This window comes from Mustelus asterias, chromosome 14 (assembly GCF_964213995.1).
Source record: "Mustelus asterias chromosome 14, sMusAst1.hap1.1, whole genome shotgun sequence".
Classification (NCBI taxonomy): Eukaryota; Metazoa; Chordata; class Chondrichthyes; order Carcharhiniformes; family Triakidae; genus Mustelus; species Mustelus asterias.
In genome coordinates, this window is record NC_135814.1 from 44,542,741 (window position 1) to 44,557,326 (window position 14,586).

General features: G+C 43.6%; 1 protein-coding gene across 1 annotated transcript in view; it reads left to right on the forward strand.

The window, feature by feature from the left end:
* The first annotated feature begins 1,562 nt into the window (after nucleotides 1-1,562).
* The window catches only part of pla2r1 (phospholipase A2 receptor 1), a 127,903-nt gene continuing 114,879 nt past the window's right edge, over nucleotides 1,563-14,586 (forward strand). Inside the window, exon 1 of the mRNA XM_078228257.1 lies at nucleotides 1,563-1,797. Within this exon, the coding sequence (XP_078084383.1) occupies nucleotides 1,683-1,797 (115 nt within the window). The 5' untranslated portion in view covers nucleotides 1,563-1,682. The remainder of the gene's footprint in view (nucleotides 1,798-14,586) is intronic.

The window sequence follows — 14,586 nt, forward strand, 5'->3', positions numbered from 1 at the left end:
CATTTATTGTATAACTCCTCCCTACATTATTTCTTCCAAAATGCATCACTTCGCATTTATCCGGATTAAACTCCATCTGCCACCTCTCTGCCCAATTTTCCAGCCTATCTATATCCTGCTGTATTGCCCGACAATGCTCTTCGCTATCCGCAAGTCCAGCCATCTTCGTGTCATCCGCAAACTTGCTGATTACACCAGTTACACCTTCTTCCAAATCATTTATATATATCACAAATAGCAGAGGCCCCAGTTACAGTTACAATTACAAATTCTGGCCATCTGGTCGCTGTTTGGTAACTTGGATCACATGATGCTCTTGGCAGATCACCCCATAAAAAGAACAAACATGGTTCACACCTTTTGTTTCTTTTCTGGCCCAATCACCATTCTTTGGCTCTGGAAGATCAACAGTTCTGTCATTCAATCTCTCCCAGTGGGTCCCCTGCATGGCCCCCACATGCACCCTCCTCATGACTCCCAACATGCCCCCCCATCATGACCCCCAAAATGATCCCCTTCATGACCCCCAACATGCTCTCCTTCATGAGCCATCCTTTCATGCCCCACCCCTTCATGATTCCCCTTAATGCCCTACTCCTTCACGACCGCCTCATAGTCCCCTGTCATAGCCTCCCATCAGGCCCTAACCCCACTCAGGCCCCACTCCCTTGGCACTGCCCCTGACACACTGGCAGTGCCCAACAGTGCCATGTAGACACTGCCAGGTGGGCACCGCCAGATGGGCACAGCCCAGCCATGTCCCTAACCAACTGAAGGGGGTGGGAGTTGAATGGCCTCTGAGCCTCCCAACATGGCCATCATGTCTGGCCACTACTAGTGGAGACCAGTAGTGATCCTCGACAGGCTTGCACCGTGAACGAGGGTTGGAAGATCCCGGGAGCTGGGAGAATCTGACATCGAACGGGCTAAGCATATTTAAATGCTACTTTAAATCTGCTAATCTACCCCATTTCTGGGGGCAATCCGGTTTGCGGCAGTCGGAAGGGACCGAGATGATTGCAACCCGTTTGGTGCCGGGCACAAAAACAATTTTTATGCCTGCGCACAATTTTCTGGGATCTGCGTCAGGCACGGCAAGCCTGGAAAATCTCCCCCTTTATTTCTGCCCCTGCTTCAGTTGATGTGACTGAAATTCTCACTCATGCTTTTGCTGCCTCCAGACTTGGCTACTTTACATTCTGAAGAAGAGTCACATTGGACTCTGTTTGCTCTGTTTCCTTTTACCACAGATGCTGCTGGACCTGCTGAGGTTTCTCAGTACTTTGTTTTGATTTCAGATTCGCAGAAGTTTGAGTTTATATAAATGTTTTGAGTGTTAAGTAGCGGTTTGATAAGTGGGATATTGCTGTCATATTGGAGGGGAGCTAAAGAAAGCAGTTTATATGTAATGGTGTAAATACGTTTGAGAAAGGAATGAATCACATGAGAGAAATCAAACGGATCATAAAGCTTGTGACAGAAGCCATTGATGAGAGTAACTGTGAGAGGGCGTGTTATATTGTACATTGAGGCGGAAACATTGTACCACACTAAGCAGTGACGTGCCGAGGTTCGAGGAGAAGGCTGGTGTATCTCAGGAGCCTCACTCCACTTGCTTCTGCTGTGGAAGGCGCACAGTTAGTTCCTTTGATGAGAAAGGATCTCAGCTTCACAGCTCAATAATGGCTCGGTTCGTGCAGTGGATGTTGCTCTGGTCTTGCTGCATTGAAGCCTCCTCGCAGGAAGCAGACGGAACCGCTTCGCCCCTGAATGGAAGCCAGTTGTCCAAGTTGTTGAGTAAGTGGAACCCGGGGATCGGTGGTAAAACTTTTCCGTCTTCGGGCTGCTTGGGGAGGAACAGGAGCGGCAGCAGCCGGGTTTACCAGAGTGGCACGGCTCACTGAACCGCGAGCATTCTTCAGTGGGCGTGTGGGATTTGAAGAGTGAACTTCAGTTATAATTACTTACAAATTACGAGAGGTTTGCGTGAAGTAATTAAAATTACCAAAAAAAAGGGAAATGAGAGGGGCTTCCCCATCCATTGATAAACAAACACGAAACCCTTAAGCTTGTGCACGGTTAAGTTGGTTGTTTGGATTTGACTTAAGTTTGTTTTGAATTTGTCCTTCAGTCAAACATGGTCGAGGACAGTTTGATCATTCATTGACAGTTTTCATTACTATTAATTTGTTCATGTCTCTGCAATCTGCAGGTGAAAAAATAATAATTTGGAGTCGAACAGTTGTGCAGGGATTTATGTGTGGGGTTGTAATCAATCACCACCAGTTTCTCATGATGTATATGTCTTTTCAGGTTACTTTTTGATATCCTTTGGCCCTTCGCGTATTCAGAACAACTCAGAAATACACAGTAATTCACTTAACGTTTCTTTAAGTTGTGTGTAAAAGATTCCCTTTGCTCTTATCCAATATCATGACACTAACTATTGAATTTTCTTTTGTTTTTAGATTAAATTGATACGTATGAGCAATTAACAGACGAGTTTTATATTGTATAGACTTGGAAAAGCATGAATTCTAAAATATTTTATTTATTTTACATTTGCTGTAAGTACAGTGCATTTCACACGCAGATACTGATTTGCAAATTGAAATCTTTAAAGATATTTTGAGACACTTTTCCCGCCCATCCCAAAAAAGGCCTTTTTAAATTCATGTTTATGGGCAAGCAACAGAGATATAACTCTAATCTGAGACAGAATTCTTCTTTAGTTAACCCTATGAAATGATTATTCAATAAAGTAAAATTGAAAGCGGCACTTAGCCTATTATTTGATTGTAATTTAATGGTAAAATGAGGGAGAAAGCCAATTGTTGAGTAAATGACTAAATATTTAGTGTTGGCGAACAATGAGGAGTTATTATGTTTAAAATTGCCAGTTTCTGGTGATAACGGAAAAACCAAAGACATAACTAGGAAATGACAGTCACCCACAGTACTGAAATGGTTAATAGATTCAAAACTTTGAATGACGTGAAGAAGGAACAGCTAATAAGACAAGATTTATGAATAAGAGACAGGACATCATGATCATATAAGGCTGCTTTATAATGGCAATTTTTGCATTAGTTCTGTGGGTTTTCATGGACATTATTATAATTTAATAATGTCAGAAAATAGTTAATTTCCATAGCCATTCTCTTCCAACATGGAAGTGGCTTGCAGAGTGGTCTGGCCAATGTTCTCTACTGAGTACTGCCCACTTCCATCACTCTATTAGCAAATCCTGGCTTCAAATACTTCTGCCCCATAGCTAGATCATTGCAGAAATGTAAAGGATATCAAACGCAATGAATAAAGTGCCAACACTATCCACGTTTTTAAAAATTAACTCTTGGGATGTGGATATCACTGGGAAGGCCAACATTTATTGCCCCTCCCAGCTCCTCTGCATAGTGGCCTGCTAAATCCATTCCAATCTGTGTAGTGTAGTTTTTCGTAGAATGCTGTTAGACAAAGCTTTACAGGACTTTGATTATTCGCTGAATATTGTTAGTGTTCTTGTGAAACAGCTAGACAGATAGAATATTAAATGTATGAGTATCAATAGAGAATATTTATCCAAAGAAGCAGCGCAGTATCATCTGCAAACATTTGCAAAGATTGGTTTGTTTAGCTTTGATCTTTGAACTTGAAAATGATATCAAAAGTTTTCAAATAACTGAATCAGAAAAAGGAGAAAACTAAAGGTGCAGTTGAACTGTGCTTTTGCATTGTTGTAAAGCAGTTTTCATTTTGCAGAAGCGACTGTAGTTCCAAGGTCAACTTGCTTTCTGATCAGTAACAGAGGCTGTTTCACACAACTTTGGCTCATTATGTTAGAGTGCAACTCCTGTACAATTTGCCAAGCCCTGGATTTGTAAATGAAAGCCCCATCTACTTCTCAAACATTAATTTACTAGCCAAGGAGCAGAGTGCTGTGTTGTGTGTGGAAACATAATTGCACAGAACTTGTCATTGGAGTCTAAGTTCAAGTACGCAGCACTGCATGGTAGCTGTTAACTGCAAATCCTGTGCCCTATCTACTTGTCAAAAACTAGTAAGGCATCATCATGGCAATATAAGAACTACAATGTTCTTGAATGAATGTGCTATCTTCTTTTCTCCATGCTATATATTGAGATTCTTAGTTGGACACCAACAAACTACACAACGTGACTTCCACAAATCAACAACTTTACTATTTAGCTGCATGCAGGAAATAAAAGTCCATCTCAAATAAATAAGGAAAGCACAGTTTGTGACAACAGTGATATCCTTCCAGTCAAGTGCACATCTGATTTGAATCTAGCTCCTGTATGCTCGAAGAATATATCAGGTGTGTGAAAATCTGACTGTTTATTTTAAATTCACAGAGCTAGATAATATGCAGTGGAATGTCTCTTGATTGTGCCAGTAAAGAAAGAAACTAATTGAATGCTGGGGTCTTGAGTTTCTTCGGTATTTCTGGTCAGGCTACACATCTCTCTCTAGGTGCAAATTACAGAGTGTGAAACATTCTGCTTAAATGAGTTACTTGTATAATCACAATATGATCAAGTTCAATTGATCTTTTATACCTGTCCATCAAACTCTTCATCTAAATGAATCTCCGCCCACGTATCTTGCAAATCACCCATCAACCCTTGGATGCAAGTATCCTCTAATTACTCTTGTCTGAGTGGGGTCTCTTCTCATTGTGCACCCCAAAATCTGGTTGCAGGCACCTATGGTCACTTGAAGCAAGTGCAGATCAGTTGACCAAGAGAGGATTGAAGCCTCCATCGTCTTTTGCTGCTACAGAAAAGCACATTTACAGGCAATTTTGGAAGTAAAATAGCAAGATGCTCCTTGTGATGACTCAACTCCCACTTTATTTTGTAATGGACGAGGAAGGAGAGAATGAGACACAGACAGGAAGCCCAAAGAGTAAAGTAAAGTGTGTTGATGAAGGTAGGGCAGTTGATGTCGTATACATGGATTTTAGTAAGGTGTTTGATAAGGTCCCCCATGGTCGGCTTATGATGAAAGTGAGGAGGTGTGGGATAGAGGGAAAGTTGGCCGATTGGATAGGTAACTGGCTGTCTGATCGAAGACAGAGGGTGGTGGTCGATGGAAAATTTTCGGATTGGAGGCAGGTTGCTAGCGGAGTGCCGCAGGGATCAGTGCTTGGTCCTCTGCTCTTTGTGATTTTTATTAATGACTTAGAGGAGGGGGCTGAAGGGTGGATCAGTAAATTTGCTGATGACACCAAGATTGGTGGAGTAGTGGATGAGGTGGAGGGCTGTTGTAGGCTGCAAAGAGACATAGATAGGATGCAAAGCTGGGCTGAAAAATGGCAAATGGAGTTTAACCCTGATAAATGTGAGGTGATTCATTTTAGTAGGACTAATTTAAATGTGGATTACAGGGTCAAAGGTAGGGTTCTGAAGACTGTGGAGGAACAGAGAGATCTTGGGGTCCATATCCACAGATCTCTAAAGGTTGCCACTCAAGTGGATAGAGCTGTGAAGAAGGCCTGTAGTGTGTTAGCTTTTATTAACAGGGGGTTGGAGTTTAAGAGCCGTGGGGTTATGCTGCAACTGTACAGGACCTTGGTGAGACCACATTTGGAATATTGTGTGCAGTTCTGGTCACCTCACTATAAGAAGGATGTGGAAGCGCTGGAAAGAGTGCCGAGGAGATTTACCAGGATGCTGCCTGGTTTGGAGGGTAGGTCTTATGAGGAAAGGTTGAGGGAGCTAGGGCTGTTCTCTCTGGAGCGGAGGAGGCTGAGGGGAGACTTAATAGAGGTTTATAAAATGATGAAGGGGATAGATAGAGTGAACATTCAAAGACTATTTCCTCGGGTGGATGGAGCTATTACAAGGGGGCATAACTATAGGGTTCGTGGTGGGAGATATAGGAAGGATATCAGAGGTAGGTTCTTTACGCAGAGAGTGGTTGGGGTGTGGAATGGACTGCCTGCAGTGATAGTGGAGTCAGACACTTTAGGAACATTTAAGCGGTTATTGGATAGGCACATGGAGCGCACCAGGATGATAGGGAGTGGGATAGCTTGATCTTGGTTTCAGATAAAGCTCGGCACAACATCGTGGGCCGAAGGGCCTGTTCTGTGCTGTACTGTTCTATGTTCTATGTTCTAGTACCTCCGAAGAAGTTGACACCACATTTCAGATATGTAGGCCAGAGAGTATAAAGATTTTGACAGACGTTCCAAAAGATGTATGAGGAGCTGACTATGTGCTGGCTGCATTTCCCAAATGCTGTCTGGTAGACCATGATTTTCCCTGACTTTCTTGAAGCCTCAGCTCAGATACCACAGAACCTGAACAACAGATCCTTCCAGGTGTTCACAGGGATCCTTTGCCAGATTACTCAAAGGACAACATTCAACAGATGATTACACCCTGTTCCAGGCCTGATGCCTACTCCTGCTTCTATTTCTTATATTCTTGTATTCAAAGTTTGGAGACTGAAAGTCCATCCACAGTCAGCACAGCTGCTCTTGTCATTGTTTACAGGTTTGAATATCTTGTACCTTCCTCCCAGAATGTCAAGTTGTGCTCTCCTGTCCCTATAGCAACCTAGCCACGCAGCCTTGTTGTGGGGCAGAATTTGGAGTAGGTCACATGACCCCCTCCTTCATTCCTCCATTTTATCTGAAATTAAAGACATTGTCCCAAAACATAATCATCTAATAAACGTCACATTCTTAACAAAAGCAACATAAACCAAAAGAGCGACCACTTCCTCATAGTTTGTGTTGTCTGGTTTCTTGCACATTAACACGCAACCCAGCACTTGTGTGTCTGCCATGATGTTTGCACAGTGCACTATTCAGTAACAACACACACATACTCAGGGAGGAAGGGCTGATGGATGGATGAATGGATAATTGATGAGTAAGCTTAACATCTGCTGCTGTTTTGATAATGCTCTTGTGCATCCACATCGCCAGAGTGGGAGAGAGGCATAACCAAGTGTATGTGTCCTGCAGGCAGATCATTGAGAGAAACGTTGAGGGAATTCTGGTACTTTGAAAGGTGTGGGATGTACTTCAATACTTTACATAGAGAAGAACAAGGACTGTCTTTGCAAGCTGTCCCCTGTACCACTTTGTCATGACTGAAGGGCTGGACTGTGACATGCTGAGAGAGAGGAGCCAATATAGGTAGGAGCTATTGCACTGCAGGAGCTGGTACAAAGAGAGTGTCATTTCTGCAGGAGATTCATCTTTGAAGGGGCTGGGCATCTGGCACAGATCTTTATCCAATGAACAATCGAGCCACAAATACATTACAACCGGAAGAAGACTTGGATATTGCCAATGTTCTCTCTATAGTGCGCACATGTGTGGATGTATAGCAATCTGGAAGATACCACATGGGCTGTTCGCAAGTTGTCTCGTTGAAGATGTGTGTGTGGCCATGCAAAAGGTATCGCATGATGAAATGAATAGGCCATGCACAGCAAACAAAATTAGAGGGAACATTGTACACAGCTCTTTTCAAATTCATATAAAGTTGACATGAAAACTGATTGCAAATACAAATGTTGGATGAAAATCTTACTTCTACTATTTTGTTTCAATAAAAAATACTTTTAAGAAATGCATTTAAATTAGGCAATTGTTATTTAAACATAAAACAGTTAATAAATTTGAAAAATAAAAATCTAATCCAACTTTCTAATAACTGTAATTCTGAATTCAAGAAATATAAACCCTTGAATTTATGCAAAGGGTGAAGGTTCTGTGTTGCCTCATGCAGTCTCTAGTGTGCAGTTGACAACATGCTGCCCAGAGAGGTGAAAGCATCAGTTATTTGGTTCTCTGAAGGTCCTGAACCACTGTCCAGCACCCTGATCAGTGGAATAATGACAGCCGTGAGATTTTGTGAATCCTCAGCAAGAGTGTGAAAGCCATTTGTCTCAACACACTCTGCTGTCTGACACGACAGCCTGCAGCGCTGTCTGAACCTCCACCATAATAACGTTGTGTCAATTCCATCATTGTCCCCTGACTGGGGCTCTGCCAGATATTCCAATGCATAAATCAACTGCAGGATTGGCTCTTTCAGCTACAGTATCAACAGTTCAATGTTTGCTGAATAGTATTGCAGACTCTGAGGCCAGACCAGACATTTTAACTTTTGTATTCCTGAACCTCCATTGTTTCTATTCCAATTGCCATAGAATCCCTACAAGGCAGAAATAAGCTATTTGGCCCATCGAGTTTGCACCGACTCTCTGAAAGGGCATCGCTGAAACCCTGCACATTTACCACAGGGGCAGTTTAGCATGTCTAATCCACCTAACGTACATGTTTTTGGGAGGAAGGTGGAGCACCTGGAGGAAACCCACGCAGACATGGGGAGAACGTGCAAACTCCACACAGACAGTTACCCAAGACCAGAATCGAACCTGGGTCCTTGGCGCTGTAAGGCAGCATTGCTAACCACTGTGCCACGGTGTCACCCATAAACGTCCATTACATTTGAACTGCCATGTACATTTAAGCCTGTTTTTTAAGTTCCCGTGTATTCAAATTAGATTGCGAAGATACTTGGGATAACTTGACATCAGCAAAATGGGCAGTGTTGGACACAATTTTGAGCCTAACTTCCAGATTGTACCAATGGAGGAAACTCCATGCCCAAATGTTTTCTCCTAACGGTTGATCCTAGACAGGTCATCTGCTATTCCAAACCAGCAAATGCTATATATGTTGCCCAGGCCAGGAAATAGGGAAAGAAAGCAAATGTTTTATTTATTTTCCTCCCTGCATTCAAATAAATATTCTCACCCAAAAATGCAATGCTCTGATTGGACAATTCAGGTCTGCACTGGGGCTAGGGGGGAGTTACGGGTGGGTAAGGAGGGGAGTTACGGTTAGAGAGGAGAAAGAGAAAACATGTTTTCATGGAACTCAGTTTCCTATTCACACTAAAGTGTGACTGAAACTATGATGCTAGAACATTGCTATGAAAAACATTTGTTTTCAGTCATATAGAGAGTCAAAAGAGAACCCTGTGATGTTTTGGCACCAAACAGTCACTTTTATTCCTTTCTCTAACTGCAATTACTGGAGATTGGTTTACACATTGGGCCCGATTTTACCATTTTCATTCTAAGTGCCGAATCTGGGCGTAGTACAGATCTGACCTAGAAATCCATGTTCAGATGCCCCCATACGCTTTCAGTCATCTCCAGACCAATCCGCGCTGTGGGCGGGGCTTAGCACTGCCGGAACGATCGGAGCTCTGAACTGCGCATGCGCAGTTTGAAAAAAATTTTTTAAAGCGCGCCCGTGTCCGGAAAGGAAAAAAAAGCAAAAAGTGGAGAGAGCGGCTCGGAGCGAAAAGCAGCAGCAAGGGTGTATCGCGGGGGGGCGGGGGGGGCAGATGGATCTCTGGTGGGGGGGCAGGGGGGTCCGCTGCCACTCTGCGGGCGATCGGTGGGGAGGGAGGGGGCAACAGTGTTGAATGCATTGCCCATCTCCATCAATATGAAAGAATCGCCCATATCCAGCAGGATGAAGTCATTCCATATTACGATCAGCACTAAAATGCCGCCAATATATATCATTATGAAAATGTCACCCCGACCCATTGACACAAAGTTATTGCCCATTCCCATCAGTGAAACAACATCTCATAGAAATCATAGAAATCATAGAAACCCTACAGTGCAGAAGGAGGCCATTCGGCCCATCGAGTCTGCACCGACCACAATCCCACCCAGGCCCTACCCCCACATATTTACCTGCTAATCCCTCTAACCGACGCATCTCAGGACTCTAAGGGACAATTTTTAACCTAGCCAATCAACCTAACCCGCACATCTTTGGACAGTGGGAGGAAACCGGACCACCCGGAGGAAACCCACGCAGACACAAGGAGAATGTGCAAACTCCACACAGACAGTGACCCGAGCCGGGATCTCCCATATCCTTTAGAATGAATATTTTTCCCATATGTTTCATGATGAAAATTTTGCTCAGATCCATAACTATGAAAACATGGGAAATATTCAACAGTTTGAAAAATGATCTTCCATCCATCAGTGTGAAATAGCTCACGTATCCATCAGTCTGAAAATATCTCCCTCATCTATCAGTCTAGAAAATATCTGTCACATCCAAAAACCCCTCTCATCTTCATCACTGTGAAAATAGTGTAGGCATACATGAGTATGGAACGATTTCCCTTGTCACAAATTAAGAAAGCATCTCCCCTATTCGTCAACACAGAAAATATCTTCTGCATCCATCCCAACATCTCTCAATCAATCTCCATGAAAGATAATACCTAACAAACAGAACAAACATTCCCAGAGCAAGCAACTAGCGCAAAATCTCCAATGGACATAAATATGAAAATCGACCCCCGAAGGGATACACCATCACTGTAGGCCCAGCTTGGTTCTTCTCCAGTGTCTCCTCTTGGAGTTGTACCTGATCTTGTTGCCGGTTTTCATGCGGATCCACTGTGGAATCGGCCGGTTCTGCTTCACCTTCTCAGCGAGGAATCGCTTGATCCTGAAGGTTTTGTGGGATGGCATGGCCGCACATCCACTCCGGGAGGAGGGATTCGTTCCTCCAGTGGGGAGAAGGGATCGCCCGCAGAGTGGCAGCGGACCCCCTGCCCCCCCCCCCACCAGAGATCCATCCGCCCGCCCCCCCCCCCACCAGTGAGTGATCGGGCCTCCACCCCACCACCAGACAACGATCAACCCTCTCACCTCCCCCCCCAGAGATACATCTGACCCGCCTCCACCTCTTCCCCCCCCAGAGATACATCTGACCCGCCTCCTCCCCCTCCCCCTCCCCTCCCCCGCGATACATCTGACCCGCCTCCTCCTCCTCCCCCCACCCCCGAGATACATCTGACCCGCCTCCCTCCTCCTCCCTTCCCCCCCACCCCCCAGAGGATGATCTGGGTCAGAGAGCTGTTGGAGGCTCTGAACCAGCTCTTCGGGAGCTGCAGCATCGGCTTCAGACTTTTATTTAGCAGGTTGCTAAAAGTGCGGATCCGGAACGGTACGCGGCAGTAAAGTGGGAAATGATGATAGAGTTGGGCGGGCAGTTCATTAATTCGATTTAAATGCATGCTAATGCATTTAAATCATCGGTCCGCCCGATTTGGGCGCGCAACAGATCCCCGCCATTCACGGCTCTCGGTAAAGTGGCGATTTGCTCGGACGCGGGTGCAGATCACGATAAAGGCCTCACACTCGACTGTACTGCGATTTCACGCCCAAAAATGGGCGCAAATTGTTGGTAAAATCGGGCCCATTATTAAACAAATAAAATGTTCTTTACTTTGGACATTTTCCCGCACATTGCAAATCACTTTGCTATAAATAAATACTCTCGCAATGAAATAATACTGCATCCATGTGCCAAACAAAATCTGTTTTTCATTTAAACAGACTTTTGGAATGGTCATTTCAAAGTTTAGAGGTCGATCTAGTTAATTTGTAGTTTGACTTTTCCATGAATTTTCTTTTGGTAGACTTTTTCAAATCCTGCTAAACCGGTGTTGCAATATTATTGAATTTAATCCCTAACCCCTGAATTTGAAGAACAACTAACCCGATTCCTATATGTGAATGAAAATAAGCTGCTACAATTTTAGTTACAATCTCCATAGAGTCCTTCGATGTTCCCATGTTGCATCTTTTTCAACTGAACAAAATCTTAGTGGGGGCAACACCTTGACCAAGAGTCAACTTGCCTGGTTCGAATTTAAACAAAAGCTTGGCAGTTAACTGTTCTGTGATGCATTCTCCGTGACGTTGTCTCTACCAGCCAATCAGCACCCTCTTCTCATGCAGTTATAAGTTGCTGTGCCCTTTGAAATTTGGTATTCTTGTGATTCTGCCTTGGTGAGTACAAGATGAAAACCTTTAACAGCATGTCTCTTTTATCAGCAATACCTTGTACCACTTCTCCGTAAAACAATGTAAGCTTTCCTTTGATCTCTAACAATTAAACCACTCAGGTTTATTGTCAGGCAAACTGCAGAACAGGTCATCTTCCTTTACCATAAATTTAAAACTACAGTCCCAAAATACAACAATCTAACAAACTTCATAATTGTATCATTACTCATGACAAATTCACTGTCACTTCTAGATGAACAGAAACAAAAGCCAGTACTTCCAGCACAACACATAATGGGTGGAATTTTACCAGCACATCCGCCCGAGGTTCGTACGATCCCACCCAAGGCCAACAGAGAATGCCATTCTCCGAACCTCGACCACTCCCAGAATCGGGGCGACGTGCCAGCAAAATTCTGGCCAATAAAGCATTTACATATCACCTCTTGACAGTTGCTTGTAGTGGCTCCATGTTATGTCACATATTATAACAAAAAAAGTGTTATTGGACCATGTTCAGTTTAAACTGAAGCCACACTTTGATCCTGGCTTGTATCGCTGGCACTCTGCCTTTCCCCTTGCCTTCTTGTTACTGATTTGAAATCATAGAGAATCAAATTGTACAGTGCAGAAGAAAGCCATTTGGCCCATTGCGCCTGTCCTGGCTTTTTGAGGGAGCTATCCAATTAGTGCCAGTCCCTTCTCTTTCCCCATGGCCCTGTATTTTCTTTTCTCTTCAAGTATTTCCAATTCTCCTTCGAACATTACTAACGATTCTGCTTCCACCATTCCTTCAGGCAGTGCATTCCAGGTCAGTACAGTACACTAGATCCAGTTTGTTTTTTAACCCATTTGAGTAGCTAAGGTGTTTGCAACCAGGAATCATTCATGTGTCTCTCCTCTGAATATTTTCCAGTGCCTCAATATCACTCATCATTTGGAGGAATAAACAAACAAAAACATGGATATGTAAAGCTCGCTACAGTATTCCAAATGAGGCCTATCCAAGCTCTTCTAAAGGCCAAAATTGTATGTTGTTAACGGAGAGAGTCCTGCGAATGCAGTCCAGAAACCTTTTTGTTTCTTTATTGAACATTAATGTTCCACAAATTAACTTAAAGATCAGCTGTTACGCAGTATAACATACTTGCTTGTTAGCGTGCAACAGCACAGCACAGTTCATTTGGAATGTGCAACAATCTTCATTTCATTTGGAAAATTGGCAGCAAATAACGTTCACTTGGTTTACTTTGGTCCAGCTAAGTGCTGCTATTTTTGGATGAAACTCAGACAGAAGCAGGCTTTGTGGTCCAATAACTAGAAAAGTGAAAAATAGGAAATCAAGTCAGTTGCCCCAATTGCAAATATTATTGTTGACCAATTAGATAGAGGCCATTATGCCTCTTAGCTAGCAAAGTTATTTGAAACATTTCAGGTCTTGACCAATTTTCACATTGGTCTGGATTTTCCAAAGCAGCAATCATCGTCGCATTGCCGCTCCACTTTTTCCACTCAACTTTTCAATGCTCGGACAGTACTCCACATTTCTGGTTGGATCCTCTAAGCCCGGCTTCATCAGAAATGCGGAGTGTACAGTCCCATGGAGAAATCCATTGTAACACGGCAGCACCAGGTGGAAGCCAGGCCATGCCTCCTTCTTACAGCATTAACTGACATGCTTTAATGTCCAATGTGAATGTTAGTGAATGGATGAAAGTTAGTGAATAGATAAATGGGTGGGTGGATGAGTCAGTGAGTGGGCAGGTAGGGTGAGTGAGATAAGTGGGTAGGGTGGCAGGCAAATGAAATGATAAGTGGATCAGGTCCTTGAAATTGGGGATAGGGGAGGATCAATGTGAGTGATTGAGGGTCAATTCTGTAGTTATCCAGCAGTTAGACCAGGAATTTTCTGTTGTAACACCTCCTGGGCAACTATTCAGGTGAGTCCCACGGAACCGTCCAAAGTCTTCAACTTCAGCTCAGAGTTGGAGACTTTCACAGTGTCCCAGGGAACAGGAGAATTGTCCATCAGAAGTTCAGATTTCCTACGCAATTCTCACAGAGGCCAGTGCATCGGGACTTCAACGGAGTCTTGGCTGGAATCTTAGGTCATACATTTGGTCTCCAACAATTTTCCTGTATTCATCCATTCAATGCTCTGTAATAACATTAAATAAAGGTAAGTCCAAATATGTGCAGGTGAGGTTGATTGGCTATGCTAAATTGGACTTATAGAGGGGGAAAACAAAGCTATGGAGGAGAAATCTTACAATTTTGCAGGAGCGATGGCCTCAGCATCTGGTTGGCTCAGGAGGTCATTGGCAAAGTGAGAGGTGGATGAAGCACTGTTTTATGTTCTGCTCCACATTTGCAAGTCTGATAAAGGTATAAATAAGTATTATTTTGCAATGACCTTAGTGTCCTTCATGTTTTTCATAGGTGCAGGCCTCATCAGTACCTTATATAGACGGCAGAGCAGCAAACTTTATTACAGAGATTCTGAGGTGACATTGGGCCATGGCATTGCCTTCTCAAAAATGTGTGTGACAGAGCAATTAGCAGGATAAATACGTGGGTTTACAAGGTTAGGGCCTGGGTGGGATTATTGTCGGTGCCGGCTTGATGGGCCGAATGGCCGCCTTCTGCACTGTAAGGATTCTATGATTCTATTCTATGATTCTAAGTACATGTTTTGTTTAA